The sequence below is a fragment of the Physeter macrocephalus genome, chromosome 6, assembly GCF_002837175.3.
Source record: "Physeter macrocephalus isolate SW-GA chromosome 6, ASM283717v5, whole genome shotgun sequence".
NCBI classification, from domain to species: domain Eukaryota; kingdom Metazoa; phylum Chordata; class Mammalia; order Artiodactyla; family Physeteridae; genus Physeter; species Physeter macrocephalus.
This window is the reverse complement of record NC_041219.1, coordinates 85230256-85246506: the sequence shown is the minus strand read 5'-3', so window position 1 is coordinate 85246506 and position 16251 is coordinate 85230256. Positions and strand designations below refer to the sequence as shown.

Sequence of the window (16251 nt, the reverse complement as noted above, 5' to 3'; positions counted from 1 at the left end):
ATCCAGTGCTACCGTGTCATCTATGACTAGAAAAAAAGAGCTATTACCCAGACATCACTGGATTGTTTTTTCAAGGGGATGGATGGAATTGAAACCAGCAAGGAACCAGAACCTGTGCCATCAACGTCAGGTGAGTGAAATTGCAGCTTGCCCTGTCTCCTACTGCTGACGGTCCTTCTGCTCTACCATCTCCCACCTCCTCCCCGTCCTCCAGTAACTCTTCTTGCCTGTTCACTCGATGCCAGCCCCTGTATGCCAGCTATTGTACTGTACTACTGTACTTTTCAAGGTACTGTACTGTAAGATTAAAAATGTTTTTTTGTTTGCTTTTTATGTATTGTGTGAAAAATATTATAAACCTGTTACAGTACAGTACTACATAGCCGATTGTTGGGTACCTAGGCTAATTATTGGACTTACGAACAAATTGGACTTATGAATGTGCTCTCAGAACGGAACTCGTTCATATGTAGGGGACTTGCTGTACAGTTTTTTAGACATAATGGTATCACACACTAATAGACTACAATGTAGTGTATATATAACTTTTATATGCACTGGAAAACCAAAAAAAATTCATGACTCACTGCATTGGTATTTATTGTGGTGGTCTGCAACCGAAGCCACATCTGAGGTTTGCCAGTAATACATGGTAGAAGGGGTAGCAATAGCAAGGTCTTTGAGGTGGGAATAAAGAGCATTACAGTTACCCGTGGCAGTAAAAGTCTTCAATAGGATACTTCTCTAAAAATGTAACCAAGAATTGGCAGTTTGTTAACTCTGTAAAGGGTGAGGAAATGAGTTAATATCCCTAATTTCTTCCTGAAATGAGAATACTAGGCTGACTCAGACTTGGCAGACTTTAGCCTCATGAGACTTCGTTCATTTAATAATCTAATTTGTTCTACTCCAGTGAAATGGAAGCAGATCCTCCTCCTCCCCAGACACCCATCTGTGCTTCTCCAGGGTAGCCTACCACAGCGAAAAGGGCTCTGGTCTTTGTGGAAGTCATTTAACCTCTTTGGTCCTCAGCTTTTTTTTTCTTTTTTTTTTTTGCGGTACGCGGGCCTCCCACTGTTGTGGTCTCTCCCGTTGCGGTCTCTCCCGTTGCGGAGCACACGCTCTGGACGCGCAGTCTCAGCAGCCATGGCTCACGGGCCCAGCCGCTCTGCAGCATGTAGGATCTTCCCGGACCGGGGCACGAACCCGTGTCTCCTGCATTGGCAGGCAGTCTCTCAACCAGTGCGCCACCAGGGAAGCCCCTGGTCCTCAGCTTTTAATCACAACTGCTAAAATAATGCCTACTTTCTCAAAGAGATTGAGAAAATAATCAATAATAAAAAGACCTAAACTTTAGTTCCAAAAGCCTTCAGCAATGTTAGTCTAATTTTTTCTTATTCTAATATTCGTTCTAAGTGTCTTACCACTTACTCATTTTAGGATTCTTGACTCTACATTTACTTGTAGGCTTCCTATTTCCAAATTTTAAGTCCTCCACTTTCCCCCAAACCATTTCCTAACAACCTAAACGCAGAAATTTTATTCTTCTTAGGACTTCTATAGAGCTATCTGTATTTATCACAAACTGGCTAATTGTATGTACCAGTTTGCCTGGTACAGTTCTGGTTTTCATTTATTATCCTAGCATAACTATGGCTACCCTAATCATAATTTACTTTGTAGATTAATATATGCCTCTACAGTGTATGTCTTAAGAGCAGAGTGCTTGTACTATATATCAATAGTCAAAATCTCTCCTTCATGAGGTACCTTTTCATTTGCTACAAAGTACTGTCATTTCACCCCCATCCATTATGCATTCTCTCCAACTCTGTCCCAAGCTCTTACATGACAAGATGTAACCAACATGAAATGCTTGCCACAGAGGCCAGACAAGGCCCAATATGTATTCAGAAAGATCGCAGGTCAGAGAAGAGGATAATTATTAAATAAAGAAGAATCAGGGACTTCCCTGGTGGCGCAGTGGTTAAGAATCCGCCTGCCAACGCAGCGGACACAGGTTTGAGCCCTGGTCCGGGAAGATCTCACATGCCGCGGAGCAACTAAGCCCGTGTGCCTCCATGCTCTGCAACGAGAAGCCACCGCAATGAGAAGCCCGCGCACTGCAATGAAGACCCAACGCAGCCAAAAATAAATAATAATAAATAAATAAATTTATTTAAAAAAAAAAAAAAAAGAAGAATCAGGATTTGCTATTAGTTAACATCTGGGAAAGAAATGAGAAACTTACAGTTGTCACTGAGAACAAGAAGTTCCTAACAGATAGCCTGAACAGTATCTTCCCACAAGAGGTGAAAAGGCTGAGGTTTTAAGAGCGGAACCTGCAGTACTAAACCTTTTCATTTCTAGAGCTTTCATGTTTTTTGGGGGGAAGAGATCAAGCACCCACTGAGTTCATCCAACAAGAAGCCATAACTTTATTAATGATAGAAACAGTACAAATTTCAAACCCAGCTGCAGTTACTCTTTTGAAACACCAAAAAAAAGGTCCTCTTTTCAAGATGGTTACATTGTTAATTCCTGTAAGAGAAAAGAGATCATCAGAGGTGGTTACAGGCAAATTGAGAGAATTCAGCTCACTAAAACCTGAGGCAACTCAGAAAAGGTTTTGGAAAGAGGCTTCCTAATTGGCTGATATTAAGCACAGAAAATAAAGTCACCCACGATTGGTTAGGGCAGAGGGAGTCAAGGAATAAAGGCTTGGACACTTACCATAATAGCGTTTACAATATCATTACTGTTGTTCTTCAGGGCTCGGACTGCCTTTGCCCTCGACACATTTGCTTGTGACATGACCAATTCTATGTCCTTAACTTCCACACCTGTTTCATCAACCTAAAAAAGAGAAAAAACACTTAATAAACTAAAGGCAAGAACAACTTCAGTAGTTCTGTCAGGCATCTCCTGAATCCAGTTCTTAATATAACTCAAAAGCTACTTAACTCAATGGAGTTCAAGAGCCTAAAATAATATAGAATCCACCCATCAATACAAACATAATATTATCTTGTGAGGATTAAAAGCACAAAATATTTCTTTATATACCTCTTCCTCTTCACTCTCCTCTTGTACAGTTGGAGTCTGTGTGTTTTCTTGAATGTTTGAGACAGCTTCACCTTGAACTTTGAATTTCTCAGCAGCTGCTAACTGTGCTTGCTGAGATAAATCCTCGATCTATAGGGCAGAAAACACAGAGATTCATGTGAGTAGACCGATCAGCAAACCAAAGAAATCATTTATATCTTTTCCAAACTCCCGCTCTTAAACCCACTTCACATTAACTTACTACGTAGCTTTAAATCACGTGGCCTCACTTGGATTATATATTACTGTAGACAAAGAACTTAAGTCTAAAGCAGCGGTTCTCCACTGGGGGGTGATTTTGTTCCCCAGGGGACACCTGTCAAAAGTCTGGAGATTTTGTTGGTCATCACAACTGCAAGTGATGCTGCTAAACAGACAGCCCTTCCAAAACAAAGAATTATTTGACCCAAAATGTCAATAGCACTGAGGTTGAGAAACCCTGGTCTAGAGCAACTCCTAAGAAAACTTTCCTTACCTTGGCTTCCCCAAAAACTATGTAGGTATCTGAAGCTGGGCTCTTGTATACATCTGGTTTTGTGATGACAAAAAGGATATTCTTAGATTTCCGGATAGTGACTCTAGTAACCCCTGTAACCTGTCGAAGACCCAGTTTGGACATAGCCTAAAGAATAAAAAAGAACATCAGGTTTTCAACTTCTTTAGAAGCAGCTTCAGGAAGTAAGGAACATAATAAAACTACATTCTAAGCAAGACTTTCTGTGGGCTAAGAAAAGTTTATATAGCAATACAGAATTGATTTCCAGGCCTCCTTGGGCTTTCTGCCATAGTTAACTTGTTAGTTTAGCTAAACGTGATTCTACCACTACCAAGAGTTCCACTACAGTTTCCCCTCTCGAAAGGTGCTTCATCAGCACCTTTAATCCTTCTTTATAACTTAAACTCTTACCTTCCGTGCCTTCTTTTCACTCCGGCTCTGTTTTGCTTTACTGACTGGTTCTTCATCGATTTCAGCTGCCGCTGCCAGCTAAGAAGATCAAGCGGCTATGAGTAGACTGGAATGTAAGACCTGGATACCACAATCCTCATGTGGTTTTCCCTTTATGAAGGTTCACAGCTCCAAATACATTAAGTCAGCTTCTCTGATCAACACTGGTTCTCCAATGCTTCCTTGACCCAAGTACTTACACTAGTAAGTTAAGAGAATACCCACCTGGCGCAGTGCTTAAGAATCCGCCTGCCAATGCAGGAGACACAGGTTTGAGCCCTGGTCCGGCAAGATCCCACATGCCGCGGAGCAACTAAGCCCATGCGCCACAACTACTGAGCCTGCGCTCTAGAGCCCGTGAGCCACAACTACTGAGTCCACGTGCCACAACTACTGAAGCCCTGTGCCTAGAGCCCGTGCTCCACAAGAGAAGCCACCGCAATGAGGAGCCCACGCACCGCAACAAGGAGTAACCCTTGCTCGTCCCAACTAGAGAAAGCCCACGTGCAGCAATGAAGACCCAATACAGCCAAAAATAAATAAATAAATAAGTAAATTTTTTTTTTTTTTTTTTTTTTTTTAAAGAGAGAATACCTACCTGGGCTTGTTGTGTGGTTGCCTGTGTAGAATCCTGTTCCTCAAGCTCTGGTACTGATTCATCACTATCAGATTCTGTTCCAGACCCTAAGAAGACAAGTAACTTTTACTATTTTATAGTAAAGATTACAAGGAAGAGGCACCTCACCCTGGCCTCCCCAGACTAGAGGTCACTGGCTTATGCTAGACCTCGCAAAATTAAATGTAAACCAACTGACTTGTATGAAGCCAGCTCGTACTGATATGATAGCCCCCAACTCGGTCACAAACTAGTGTGTACACATCTATTAAAGACCCAGCCCCAGAAATGAGAGGTAATTACTAGATACAGCCGAGCAGTTTATATAACTGCTTCATTTCCCTCAAGGTCTTCACTTCTTGGCACAGGTAAACGCCAATGACTTATGTAACGCCAAATTCTACCCAAGAGCCCAACCATCTTAGAAAGGTTCTGGTAAACAAGGTGCCTCCAGATATACTTAAGTGAAAAAAAAGTAAGATCACATTGTGGAGGCAGACTGGGGGGTGGGGGTGGGGGACGATTTCCCCTCATCCTTTAAACTGGGTTGGGGGAGGCCAAAAGCAGTTGTGTACACACATTTAGCCTTATTTTCAAACCACTCACCCTAGCAGTTTGATCTAATCAACACAGCTTGAAGATTCTCAAAAATGCTGATCTACAGTTCTGTAGCCACCTCTACTAGATACTGTCCTGTGACCTCTTCCATTTCTTCCAAAAATAATTCACATATTTAAGTTTCCCTCAATTCAAAGGCCAAGCATCAACAGACTACTAAGGGAAAAAGCATACACCTGCACCATTCCCAGGCTAGGAAAAATAGGTCTTTTAAGAAAAAGGAGTCCCTGGGCACTGGTTATTACTAAGTCTAAGATGTGAAAAGAAATTCAAGTAGTTCTAGATTTCCCAATATTTTAGCAAATCCCAGGCCCAGGGACAAAGTTAGTGATATAGTAGAGATTAGAGCAAATTAAAGGTCTAGAAGGTCTTGGTTTTCAATGTCAGATCAGTTAGGTAAAAAAGATGACAGATCCAGAGTTAGTCTGAACCACATTACAAACGATGGTATACAACAGACTATCTGAGGTGAAAACCAAGATTCTGTTTCACATTCCTAGAGCTTTTGCATTTAAACTTATCGTTCTACGTCCAAACACAAGCATATATACTGGAGAAAGCGGCGCATCCTACGGTTAGTATTGGTGGGTAGCCCCTGGAGGGTTGTGGGCAACACACCATGCACACGGCAAACCAAGGCAAATACCCTTATTATTCTTCAGAACAGGCTGCTTGGCAGAGGGGGTTGGGGCAGGGATCCCAGCAGGTTTGGGGGTGGGCATGTTGACGAGGACCGGCTGGAAAGGCACTCCCCCCGAGATTGGTTCCGGGGGAATCAGAGGCGGCAGCTCATCCTCATCAGCAGGGGCTGAGGGCTTACGGGGTGATTCCAGCACCAGCCCAGGTGAGGACGGCAGAGATTGCTGTTTAGGGAGCAGAGGGGGAACTGGGGAGGGAGCAAGAGGCAGAGAGACTGATGGTGTAGGTGCTGGAGAGACAGATGCAGATCCAGCTTTAGGAAGGACCTTCTCTGGGGCAGCGGCTGCTGAAGGGGTAGATGTCTCAGACTCAGGAGGAGCCAAGGGGCCCTTTGGGGAATGGAAAGAGTCTTTGCCCTTTAAGAGAGAAACAGGGAGGGGTTTTGGAGCCTTTGGAGAAGAACCTTTCTGAGTGCAGACTGTCAGTAGAGGAGCTGGAGCCACTGTAGGAAGGGATCCTTTAGTACCATTCTGAGCTGAGGGATCTGGGCACACAGGAGGTGATGAAATAGAACTCTTCTTCTGAGTGGGAGCTGTGACGACTGGTGCACTTTCTAGAGCTGGAGCATCAAGCACTGCTTTGAGAGCTGTGGGGCCTTTCTTTATTGGGGGCCCTTTAGATGCCTGAGGTGCAGTGGACCCCAAGGGACATGTGACTGAAACTGGGGAAGTACAGGCCTCTTTGGGGGAGGGAGGAATCACAGCTGGGGGAGTGGGAGCCCCTTTGGAGGATGAGGATGCTGGCCCCCCTTTGGGGGCTAGAGACTTTTGGGGGGAGGGAGGAGTTACAGCTGAGGGAGTAGGGCCCTCTTTGAGGGCTGGAGTTGCTGAGGCTCTTTTTGGGGAGGGAGGAGTCACAGATGGCAGAGTAGGGTCTCCTCTGAGAGGTGGGGCAGCTGGGGCTCTTCTGGGAGATGGAGTTGCTGGGCCCCCTTTGGGGGAGGAAGGAGCCATGGCTGGGGAAGTGGGGACTTCTCTGGGTTCTGGGGTTGCTGGAGACTCTTTGGGGACCAGAGCTGCTGAGGCTCTTTTGGGGGAGCAAGGAGCCACAGATGGGGGAGTAGGGTCTCCTTTGAGAGGTGAAGTAGCTGGGGCTCTTTTGGGAGATGGAGTTGCTGGGCCCCCTTTGGGTGAGGGAGGAGCCACAGCTGAGGGAGTGGGGATTCCTTTGAGTGATGGAGTTGCTGGGGCCTTTTTTGGAGAGGGAGGTGCCGCAGCTGAGGGAGTGGAAGCTCCTTTGAGTGGAGTTGCTGGGGCCTCTTTGGGGGTGTGAGAAGCCATAGCTGGGGGAGTGGAATCTCTTTTGGGAGGTGGAGTAGCTGAGGCTCTTTTGGGAGATGGAGTTGCTGGGCCTCCTTTGGGGGAGGGAGGAGCCACAGCTGGGAGGGTGGAATCCCCTTTGGGAGGTGGGACAGCTGAAGCTCTTATGGGGGCTGGAGTCCCTTTGAGGGAGAAAGGAGTCAGAGCTGAGGGAACAGGAGTCTCTTTGGGAGACGGAGGTGCTGGGTCTCCTTTGGGGGAAGGAGGAGCCACAGCTGGGGGAGTGGAGCCCCCCTTTGGAGGTGGGGTAGCTGGGGCTCTTTGGGGAGATGCGGTTGCTGGGCCCCCTTTGGGAGAGGGAGGAGCCGCAGCTGATGAAGTGAGGGGCTCTTTGGGAGAGGGGGTTGCTGGGCCCCCTTTGGGGGAAGTAAGGGCTCCTTTGGGAGGTGGGGTAGTTGGGGCTCCTTTGGGGGAGGAAGGAGTCACAGCTGGAGGAGTGGGGGTCTCTTTAGGTAATGAGGTTGCTGGTCCCCCTTTGGGGGAAGGAGGAGCCACAACTGAGGGAGTGGGAGCCTCTTTGGGAGATGGGGTAGCTGGGGACTCTCTGGGAGATGGAGTTGCTGGGGTTCCTTTGGGGGAGGAAGGAGTCACAGCTGGAGGAGTTAGGGTTTCTTTAGGGGATGGGGTTGCTGGCCCCGCTTTGGGGGAAGGAGGAGACATAGGTAGGGGAATGGGAGCCTCTTTGGGGGATGGGGGAGTAGGGGAATGCTTCTTGGCTAGTGATCCTTTACGGACATGAAAAGAAAGATTGGCCTCTGGAAGAGAGGAAGCTTCAACTGGAGAAATAGTGAATGACAGATTTCCAGCAGGAGTATCAGGGATAGCAGGTACACTTTTAGAAACAGAAGGAGCAAGACTTAAGGTAGTAGTAGCTGAACCCTTCTTGGTTGGAGTTCTTTTGGTTTGAGGAGACATACTAGTCCCTAAAGGAGATGGGGAGTCAGTTAGGTAAGTTCCTTTGGAAGATGCAATAACAGAAGCACCAGAGCCCTCAGTTGGGTACCCTTCAGGAGAGGAAGCCACAGGTGCCAATGCTGAAGTTTGAGAAATACCATGAACTTTCTTTGCACCTTGAGGAGTACCAGCTGGAGGAAGAGGGGGAAAAGACTCAGACTTGGGAATTTCAGGGACCTGTGCCACAGTAGCTGGAGAAGCAGAAACATTCTGGGGAGATAAAGTCACAGCTGGAGCCACAGGGCAACTCTGAGAGGTTGGAGGGACCAAAGGTAAAGTAGTAAGAGTGGAAGTACTCTTCTTGGCAGGGTGGTTTTTAGAATCTAAAGAGACAGCTCCTTCTAGAAAAGGACTGGCTACAGGTGTAGGAGTGGAGGTAACTTTGGCAGTTGTAGGAGCCATCCCATCAATGGCAGTGCTTTCCAAAGGAAATGTAGTTACAGTTGGGGTAGTGAGAGAATTTTTGAGAAGCAGACTAGTTGGATCTGGGCTTGCGTAAGAATCTGTCTTGATTATAGAGGTTGGGGAGTTGACCCCCAGAGAAGAGGTAGTAGTACTGGCTGGCTTAACTAGAGGGAGAGGCTCTAGAAAGCTTTTCTTTGCTAAGGTGGCTTCAGGAGAAAGAGCTATTTCCAGAGAAGATGATGTACTTTGGAGAGAAGGGAGATTTTTAGGGGCTGCCAGGGCTGGTGAAACAGGGAGACTTTTGGGGTCCTCGGGGGCTGGCAGAGGTTGAGAGACTGGTATCCCCAGAGTGGTGGTTACTTGAGGAGTAGGAAGCTCTTTGGGAGCCACAGGCGCCATAACCAAGGCAGTCTGGGAAACTGAGTCCTTACTGCTCATGGGACCTAATGAAACTGGAAGAGAGACACAAGTAGCTACCTCACAGGTAATAGGTGCTGCAGAAACTGTAGAGGAGTTAGCCATCCCAACTGGGGTGGTTCCAACAGAAGAAACAGGAGCTTCTTTCAAGCCTGGCCTCCCTGGAGAAGAACCAAGAATCTGGGCCACCAAAGGCTGATGAGCGGCACCAGGAGAGTCTCTGAGAATCAGAGAGGCTGTAGGAGATAACAGAGAAGAGGGAGCTACATTGGAAGAGGCTATGTCAGTGACAGTAGAGAGGCCTTTGTCAGCAGACAGAGCCAGAGGGGAAGATGGAGCCCCCACTGGAAGAGAAGCCACAGCAGTAGGAACCACCTCATTTTTGGAAAGAAGGGGAGGAATCAGAGATCTCTGAGAAGGGTAAGAGGTACCCGTGGAAGAATGATCTACAGAAACAGTATCCTCTATGGGATCTGACAGAATATTAGAACCTGAAGGTTGAACAGGAGAACCAAGAGAAGTGAGGAAAACTGGGGGGGCATGAGGAGCCACAGGAATAGACTGAGTTGAAAGAGATAAAGCAGCAGGTGGACTAAGGGGTCCCTTTAGGCTGAGGCTTGCAGGGTTTTGTGGAGAAGTCAGAGCTGAGGAAATAGGGATGCCTTTGACCTGAGGGGAAGGGATGGCTAGGGGAGTGGCAGGTGGTGTCTGAGGACATGAGGCTAGTCCAGACTGAAGAGAGGCCAAAGGAGTTACAAGATGGGAAGGAACAGCACTGACTATACCTGGAGGGCTGGGGGTAACTTTTGGATTAGGGACTACTTGAGAGGGAGCTTGAAGAGGAGAGGGCTTTGGTTCTGAGGAAGCAACTGGAACTGATAGAGATGTCACTGACCCTGACTCAATCACAGCAACTGAAGGAGGTGAACTAAGAGGGTTAGGTGGATAGCCAGAGCTCTTCTGAACTGAGTGGGGAGCCAAGGCCACCAGAGCCAAGGGAGCTGAAGAGGAATGAACACCTTTCAGAGTTGGAGTTATTATGGGAGAGGCCAGAGCTAAGGCAGCTGGGGAGATGGGAGGCCCTATTAGGTTTGGTAGGAAAGCTGGGGTGCCAGCGGGGGCAGGGGCAGCTCCCAAAGGCAGGGATGTCCCAGTGGATGACTCAGGAAAAGGAGCTTCAAAAGGGGTTGAGGCAATAGTAGAGGGAGAAAGGAATGAGGAAGCCTGGTTAGGGGTTGCCAGAGGGCATTGCTGGGAGGCCAGGGAACAAGGAGGGGTAGGGGTAGGGGTAGGTTTAGGCTGCCCTAAAGCAGCAGTGACACTCAAGGCTGAAGACACAGGAAGCAAAGCTGGAGGAGAAAAGCAAAAAAAAAAAAAAAAAAAAAAAAGAGGGATAAAGGAGGAAAGGGAAGGAAAAAAACAAAGGTGAGTTATACAGCCCAACTTGGTACAACATGCCTCACAGAAAACATTGGAATTTTAAATCTGAGAATGAAAAGTCACCACACAGGATTAGACAAAGGTGACAAGCAACAGCAATCTTCCCCAAACATACTTCAGTGGTCAAGTAAGAATACATCCCTCTCCTCATCTCCCACATTTCCCAAGTTCTACTAAAGTAAGTGAAATATTTTAGGGTGAAGAACAGTCTAAGAGCAGCCTATTAGTCTCTAAATGGGGAGCACAGGCCCAGGAGTAAGTTCGGAACAGCATGCTTTCTACCCTTTCCCAGTTGTGCTCTTCCCTTCCCTCCTCAAACAAACCCTAAGTCTTTCTCACAGGCCATAGAATCACCACTAGAACAGTTCTACCCTGTCTACCCAAGGAGCATGAACTAACTGAAACAAATACTGAAAACTGGAACAAGGAAGATAGTCAGTGACAATAACGATGGGGAATCAGAGCTGAATAAAAAACAGGCCTTTTAATGCTCAGGCTTCCACTAAGTCAGGAAAAATCTGACTCTTAATACTATGTATTAAATACTACTTAACTTAGCCTCCCTATACCTCATTTTACTTACCCAAGTCAAACAAAAAACCAACCACAAATGGGTGGACTCTACAGTCTCTAAGTAATGTTAGGTCTCCAAACATCAATCTAAGATGAATTAGACCACGAGAGACAGCTTAGTCACAAGGGTAGGAACTGTATTATGAAACTGTAACCCAACTTGATAAACCAGACTGTGGTTCTATTTTGAAAGCAGGGAACTGGAGTGGAGAAAATACATTGGATCCCCACCCCTTAATCCGGATGAGTTCGCCAGTCTGCCAAAATAGGCACTATTTGCACTAGAGTAAAGCTAAGCAAAAGATTTTCTAAATGATGAAAAAATACCATGCTTACTAATCAGGAGGTAACACAGGATTAGACCAACAAATGCTCAACACCTAGAAGAGAGTATTATTAAAAAAAAAAAAAAAGCTTATAGCATCCAAATTCACTCAACCAAAAGTATCCCACTACAGAAAAGACAAGTGGCTCAACCAGTTTTTCCTCAAGAGTTGGTAGGTCAAAGTCTTATGATTACAGTGCAAATGTTCTCAAACATATTAATCAGAATTTGAAACTTAGAATGTTTTCCTCTCACTGGACCTCAAGATGGGATTAAGGCCCAAATTACTTGCTTTAGACACCATAACCAATCCCGAGTCAGTTCCCTCATTCATTCTAATAATTATTTAATTATAGTTATGTATTAAAAAAACTCCAAGTGTTCATCACTGGCACTTACTTAATATTATCATCTAACCTACTGTGCAATCTCAAAATATTCAGGAATAAGTTTAACAGCACTAAGGATTGCTTCAGAAGCAAATAGCATTAGTTTTGAAGCTTGATCCAGATTATTCTAAATTCACCTGAATTTCAGTCTCCACATTTGTAAAATCAAGTTGAGATTCTCTAGTTTTGTTAGCACTGAAACTACAGAATCTTTTAGAGACCAGTCCTTTATTTTTACCTTCCTTAAGTCCCTTGCAGTTCAAGGATTTCATATAGCTTACTTCCCAGCTCAGAGGCCCCCTCCTTTTTCTTTGCTAGCAGCTGTATTAATCCCTTCAGCTGCTACAATCAGACAGGTGGGCAGAGAGAACCTTAATGCTTTCAACTATAAACAACTCTATTTTAATTCCAGAAGGAGATAAAAATTGCTGTTAAGTCACAGGTGGAGTTAAAAAAAAATAATGAATTTACCATAAAGGGGGGAAAAAAAGGTGAGGATGGAGGTCACAGCCTGAAAATTCCCTTCATTTAGTTCTGCACAACTAATCAGCAGGAAGACTACCATAAAAGTTTTTTCCCCTACCCCTTCTCAAGTTTTATAGAAATGTATTTTAATCAGAATTCAAAACCTGCCTTACACTATGTTCTACATTCATTAATTCCAAAGCCGAAGAGCAGTCAAAGGAAGGCTCTATTTCAATTCTGGGTTCCAGATAAGCTGTTGATGCAGGCACTGTTCCAGCACACTAGAAACATCTCAGCACCAATCCATAAAACAAGTTAACCAATCTAGGAGGGCCCTGGGGCCCAGTAGGACACATTTACCATCAACAAACATCTTATCCAGGCATGTGATGATGGCACAATGCCAAGCACTGCCATCTAAAACCTTGATGCAACCTGCTGGCTGGAACTTCACAAAAGCTCAGGTCTCCTGGACCTGCCAGTGTGTCACCTAGTTCCAACAGGTAAGAATCAGAGTCCCTTTCCTGCTCAGTTTTCCTATGTGAGGGGAGGGTTCCACAACAGAGCTACCTGTGAGGCAGCTGTCATAACCTACAAAGCAAAACAGGGAGCTTCTAATGTTCCCGAATCTTAAATATACGGTTTTTATTCCACTCTCTAAGCAAGTCCTTTCAGGAAAGCTACTATTATGGACTCTACTCCCTGGTAAAGCTACAGCCCCATCTTCTTTAATGAGAGTCAACAATGAAAAACACAAGTATATTCTATTTGTCACTTAACCCACCAAACGGTTTTAGGGTCGATCTTACAATCTTAATCAAGGGCAAGCGGTCTAGGGGAACCTACCTGTCTCAGCCTGGGGCTGTGGCAACTCCTGCTCTGTAGCAGGGACGGTTTCTGTGGCTTCACCGGGCATTTCTGAAGGGAATAAAAAGGAGGCCTGAAATGACTCGGATCCATTCTGCTGCCCAAACCAGAGTCAAGCTTCAAACTGCGGAGGGCTTGTTAGACAACCATAAGCGTGGGACAACCCTCCCCAAAGCAGCTGGAATAGGTGAAAAACACGACGTAACCCTCACATTTTTGATCAGCAGAACCACCACCTTTTACCGCTCCTTTACACTCTGCAGAGAGAGGATTTCCCAGTGCCCAGGGATTCGTTTTATTCCACACTCCAAATCCCACACAGAAGCAATTACCACTGCGTTCTCCACCCGAGGGAGAGGCTCGCGGTCCGGCTCCTGAGCACGGGATGGGAGACTTCAGACGCTACCTTGAACAGTCGTCCCCCCTCGCCCACCCCCCGCCTCCTGGGCTAGGACCTCAAGGACTCCCGTTTGCCGACTTTCGGGACCCAGGAGGGGAAACAGGGTGTCCTAGGTCCCAACAGTCGCTTGTCACAATAAAGGTGTGTGTGTGTGTGTGTGTGTGTGTGTGTGTGTGTGTGTGGGCACGCGCGCGCGCGCGTGCGGGGGGGCTGTTCCAAGGCTGTGAAAAACAGGGAGCTTCTAATGTTCCCGAATCTTAAATATACGGTTTTTATTCCACTCTCTAAGCAAGTCCTTTCAGGAAAGCTACTATTATGGACTCTACTCCCTGGTAAAGCTACAGCCCCATCTTCTTTAATGAGAGTCAACAATGAAAAACACAAGTATATTCTATTTGTCACTTAACCCACCAAACGGTTTTAGGGTCGATCTTACAATCTTAATCAAGGGCAAGCGGTCTAGGGGAACCTACCTGTCTCAGCCTGGGGCTGTGGCAACTCCTGCTCTGTAGCAGGGACGGTTTCTGTGGCTTCACCGGGCATTTCTGAAGGGAATAAAAAGGAGGCCTGAAATGACTCGGATCCATTCTGCTGCCCAAACCAGAGTCAAGCTTCAAACTGCGGAGGGCTTGTTAGACAACCATAAGCGTGGGACAACCCTCCCCAAAGCAGCTGGAATAGGTGAAAAACACGACGTAACCCTCACATTTTTGATCAGCAGAACCACCACCTTTTACCGCTCCTTTACACTCTGCAGAGAGAGGATTTCCCAGTGCCCAGGGATTCGTTTTATTCCACACTCCAAATCCCACACAGAAGCAATTACCACTGCGTTCTCCACCCGAGGGAGAGGCTCGCGGTCCGGCTCCTGAGCACGGGATGGGAGACTTCAGACGCTACCTTGAACAGTCGTCCCCCCTTGCCCACCCCCCGCCTCCTGGGCTAGGACCTCAAGGACTCCCGTTTGCCGACTTTCGGGACCCAGGAGGGGAAACAGGGTGTCCTAGGTCCCAACAGTCGCTTGTCACAATAAAGGTGTGTGTGTGTGTGTGTGTGGGCGCGCGCGCGCGCGCGTGCGGGGGGGCTGTTCCAAGGCTGTGACCCCTTAACCTCCTCTAGGTTCTCGTGAAGCGATTCCCAACACAAGACGCAACCCACTTTCATCCCCACCCACATCCATCCCCGACGCCGCAACGGCTCCCATCTCCCCAGCCCTGGACTCGCGGCCTACGGCCTTTCTACCCTGCTTTTGCCAGGACACCAAAAGCAGACCCCATTTTGTCCGGAGGCCCCAAGGCCACACTGCCCAGGGCTGAGTAGGAACCCGGTGGCCCCATAAAACCTCCAATTCTCCTTAGTTCCCAGTCCTCGGGGCGGCTCAGCCCGCAAGAAAGGCGGATGGCTACGGATAAAAAGTCGTGACGAAGACAGCACTTACTGTGCGGGGAACGCGAAACCAAGATGGCGGCAGAAAGAGAGCGAGCGAGAGCGTGACCCACGCCTGTTGCAGAACGAAGCCTGGCGGAGGGGGCGGGACCAGGATCCGATTCCGGGTCAGGAGCTGCCGAAAGTCACTTCCTTTAACCAGAGAGCTGTCCGGGTGTTTCCAGACCGGCGTAGTGACGAGGTCTAAATAAGGGTATGAATTTAGAACAGGACTCGCTGGCCTGGCAGGAACTCTCTTCTCTGAGCCATGCAGTCCTAAGTCAGCCGACCCCTTCCCGTCCCCCAAGTCGAGGCATTTTTGATACGCGAAGGGCAATTGTAGGAGAAGCAAACTCTGCTCCCCCGTCGGCAAAGTAGCCACAGCAGTATTACTGCTACTTTCTGACTTCCTTTTCTCAAATAATTCAGGAAAATATGGTGTTAAGTAATGGAGTAATGCAGAATGCCACAGAGATTGTGTTCACACCATTGGAAGATAGCTGTGACCTAGGTTAATCCTCAATTTTATTTTTGGAATACATAATTTAGATTATTATAAAGGTGTAAATTCCCCTATTCAGAAAAAAGAACCATAGGCACATATACAATTCTTTTTGCTTCTGTTTTGGACATTATATCCTGAAACTCGTCCGTTCTAGAGGCCCAGGATCCCACGCTTTATACAGTATGATTTTTTAAAAGTAGAATGTAACAGTGTCTTGTTAATGAAGAGGCTAGGGATCCTGACTCCCATATCCTCTCTCCAAAAGGACTCAACACATAAATTACCTAAACCAGCTAACGCTATTTGAGCTAGTGGCTTTAAGACAATGGTGGCTGCCTTTTAAGATAAGCAATGCTTTGAAAGCTACTTTAAAATTTCTGATATTTTACCATAGTGAAGTGAGGATTAGGATTAGTGAATTAAGATTAAATGAGATAGTGGAGTTTACCAGGAATGAAAAATTCTGAAATTCTCTTTAGATAGGAGTGGCAATATTATGGAGTGAATAAGAACATGGATTTTGAAGCCAGACTTCTTTGTTTGAATCTCAGCTAGGTTACCTAATGGCGGCCTTTGGTAATTTAATTAACACATATATGCCTCAGTTTCCTTATCTATGAAATGGGGATAATAGTAGCTGCTTCATAGGACTGTTAGGAAGATTTAAATTATGTACATTACTTAAAAAGTGTTAAAATTGTTAATAGAATTTCTACCTAATAGTGATCTGGGAGACTTGTCAATGCAGTCCATTTACCTTCAGAAGAAAGGGCCAGCAATAGC

General features: G+C 46.3%; 1 protein-coding gene across 4 annotated transcripts; it reads right to left on the bottom strand.

Moving 5' to 3' along the window:
- Positions 1-2414: 2414 nt before the first annotated feature.
- NACA (nascent polypeptide associated complex subunit alpha) lies at positions 2415-15050 on the bottom strand. Of its 4 annotated transcripts, none has more exons than XM_055085582.1 (8): positions 14977-15045; positions 13118-13189; positions 4650-4735; positions 4013-4090; positions 3581-3727; positions 3067-3195; positions 2734-2856; positions 2415-2541 (listed from the first exon to the last, which is right to left on the bottom strand). In XM_055085582.1, exons 2-8 carry the CDS (start codon positions 13185-13187, stop codon positions 2527-2529), a joined length of 648 nt encoding a protein of 215 aa, XP_054941557.1. In that variant the 5' UTR covers positions 13188-13189; positions 14977-15045; the 3' UTR covers positions 2415-2526. The 4 variants fall into 4 exon arrangements, with proteins under 4 accessions (XP_054941557.1, XP_007129456.2, XP_023978606.1 ...); XM_007129394.4 differs by lacking the exon at positions 14977-15045 and adding an exon at positions 5932-10428 and having other exon boundaries at positions 13118-13207; XM_024122838.2 differs by lacking the exon at positions 2415-2541 and having other exon boundaries at positions 2692-2856; positions 14977-15050.
- Positions 15051-16251: the final 1201 nt, after the last annotated feature.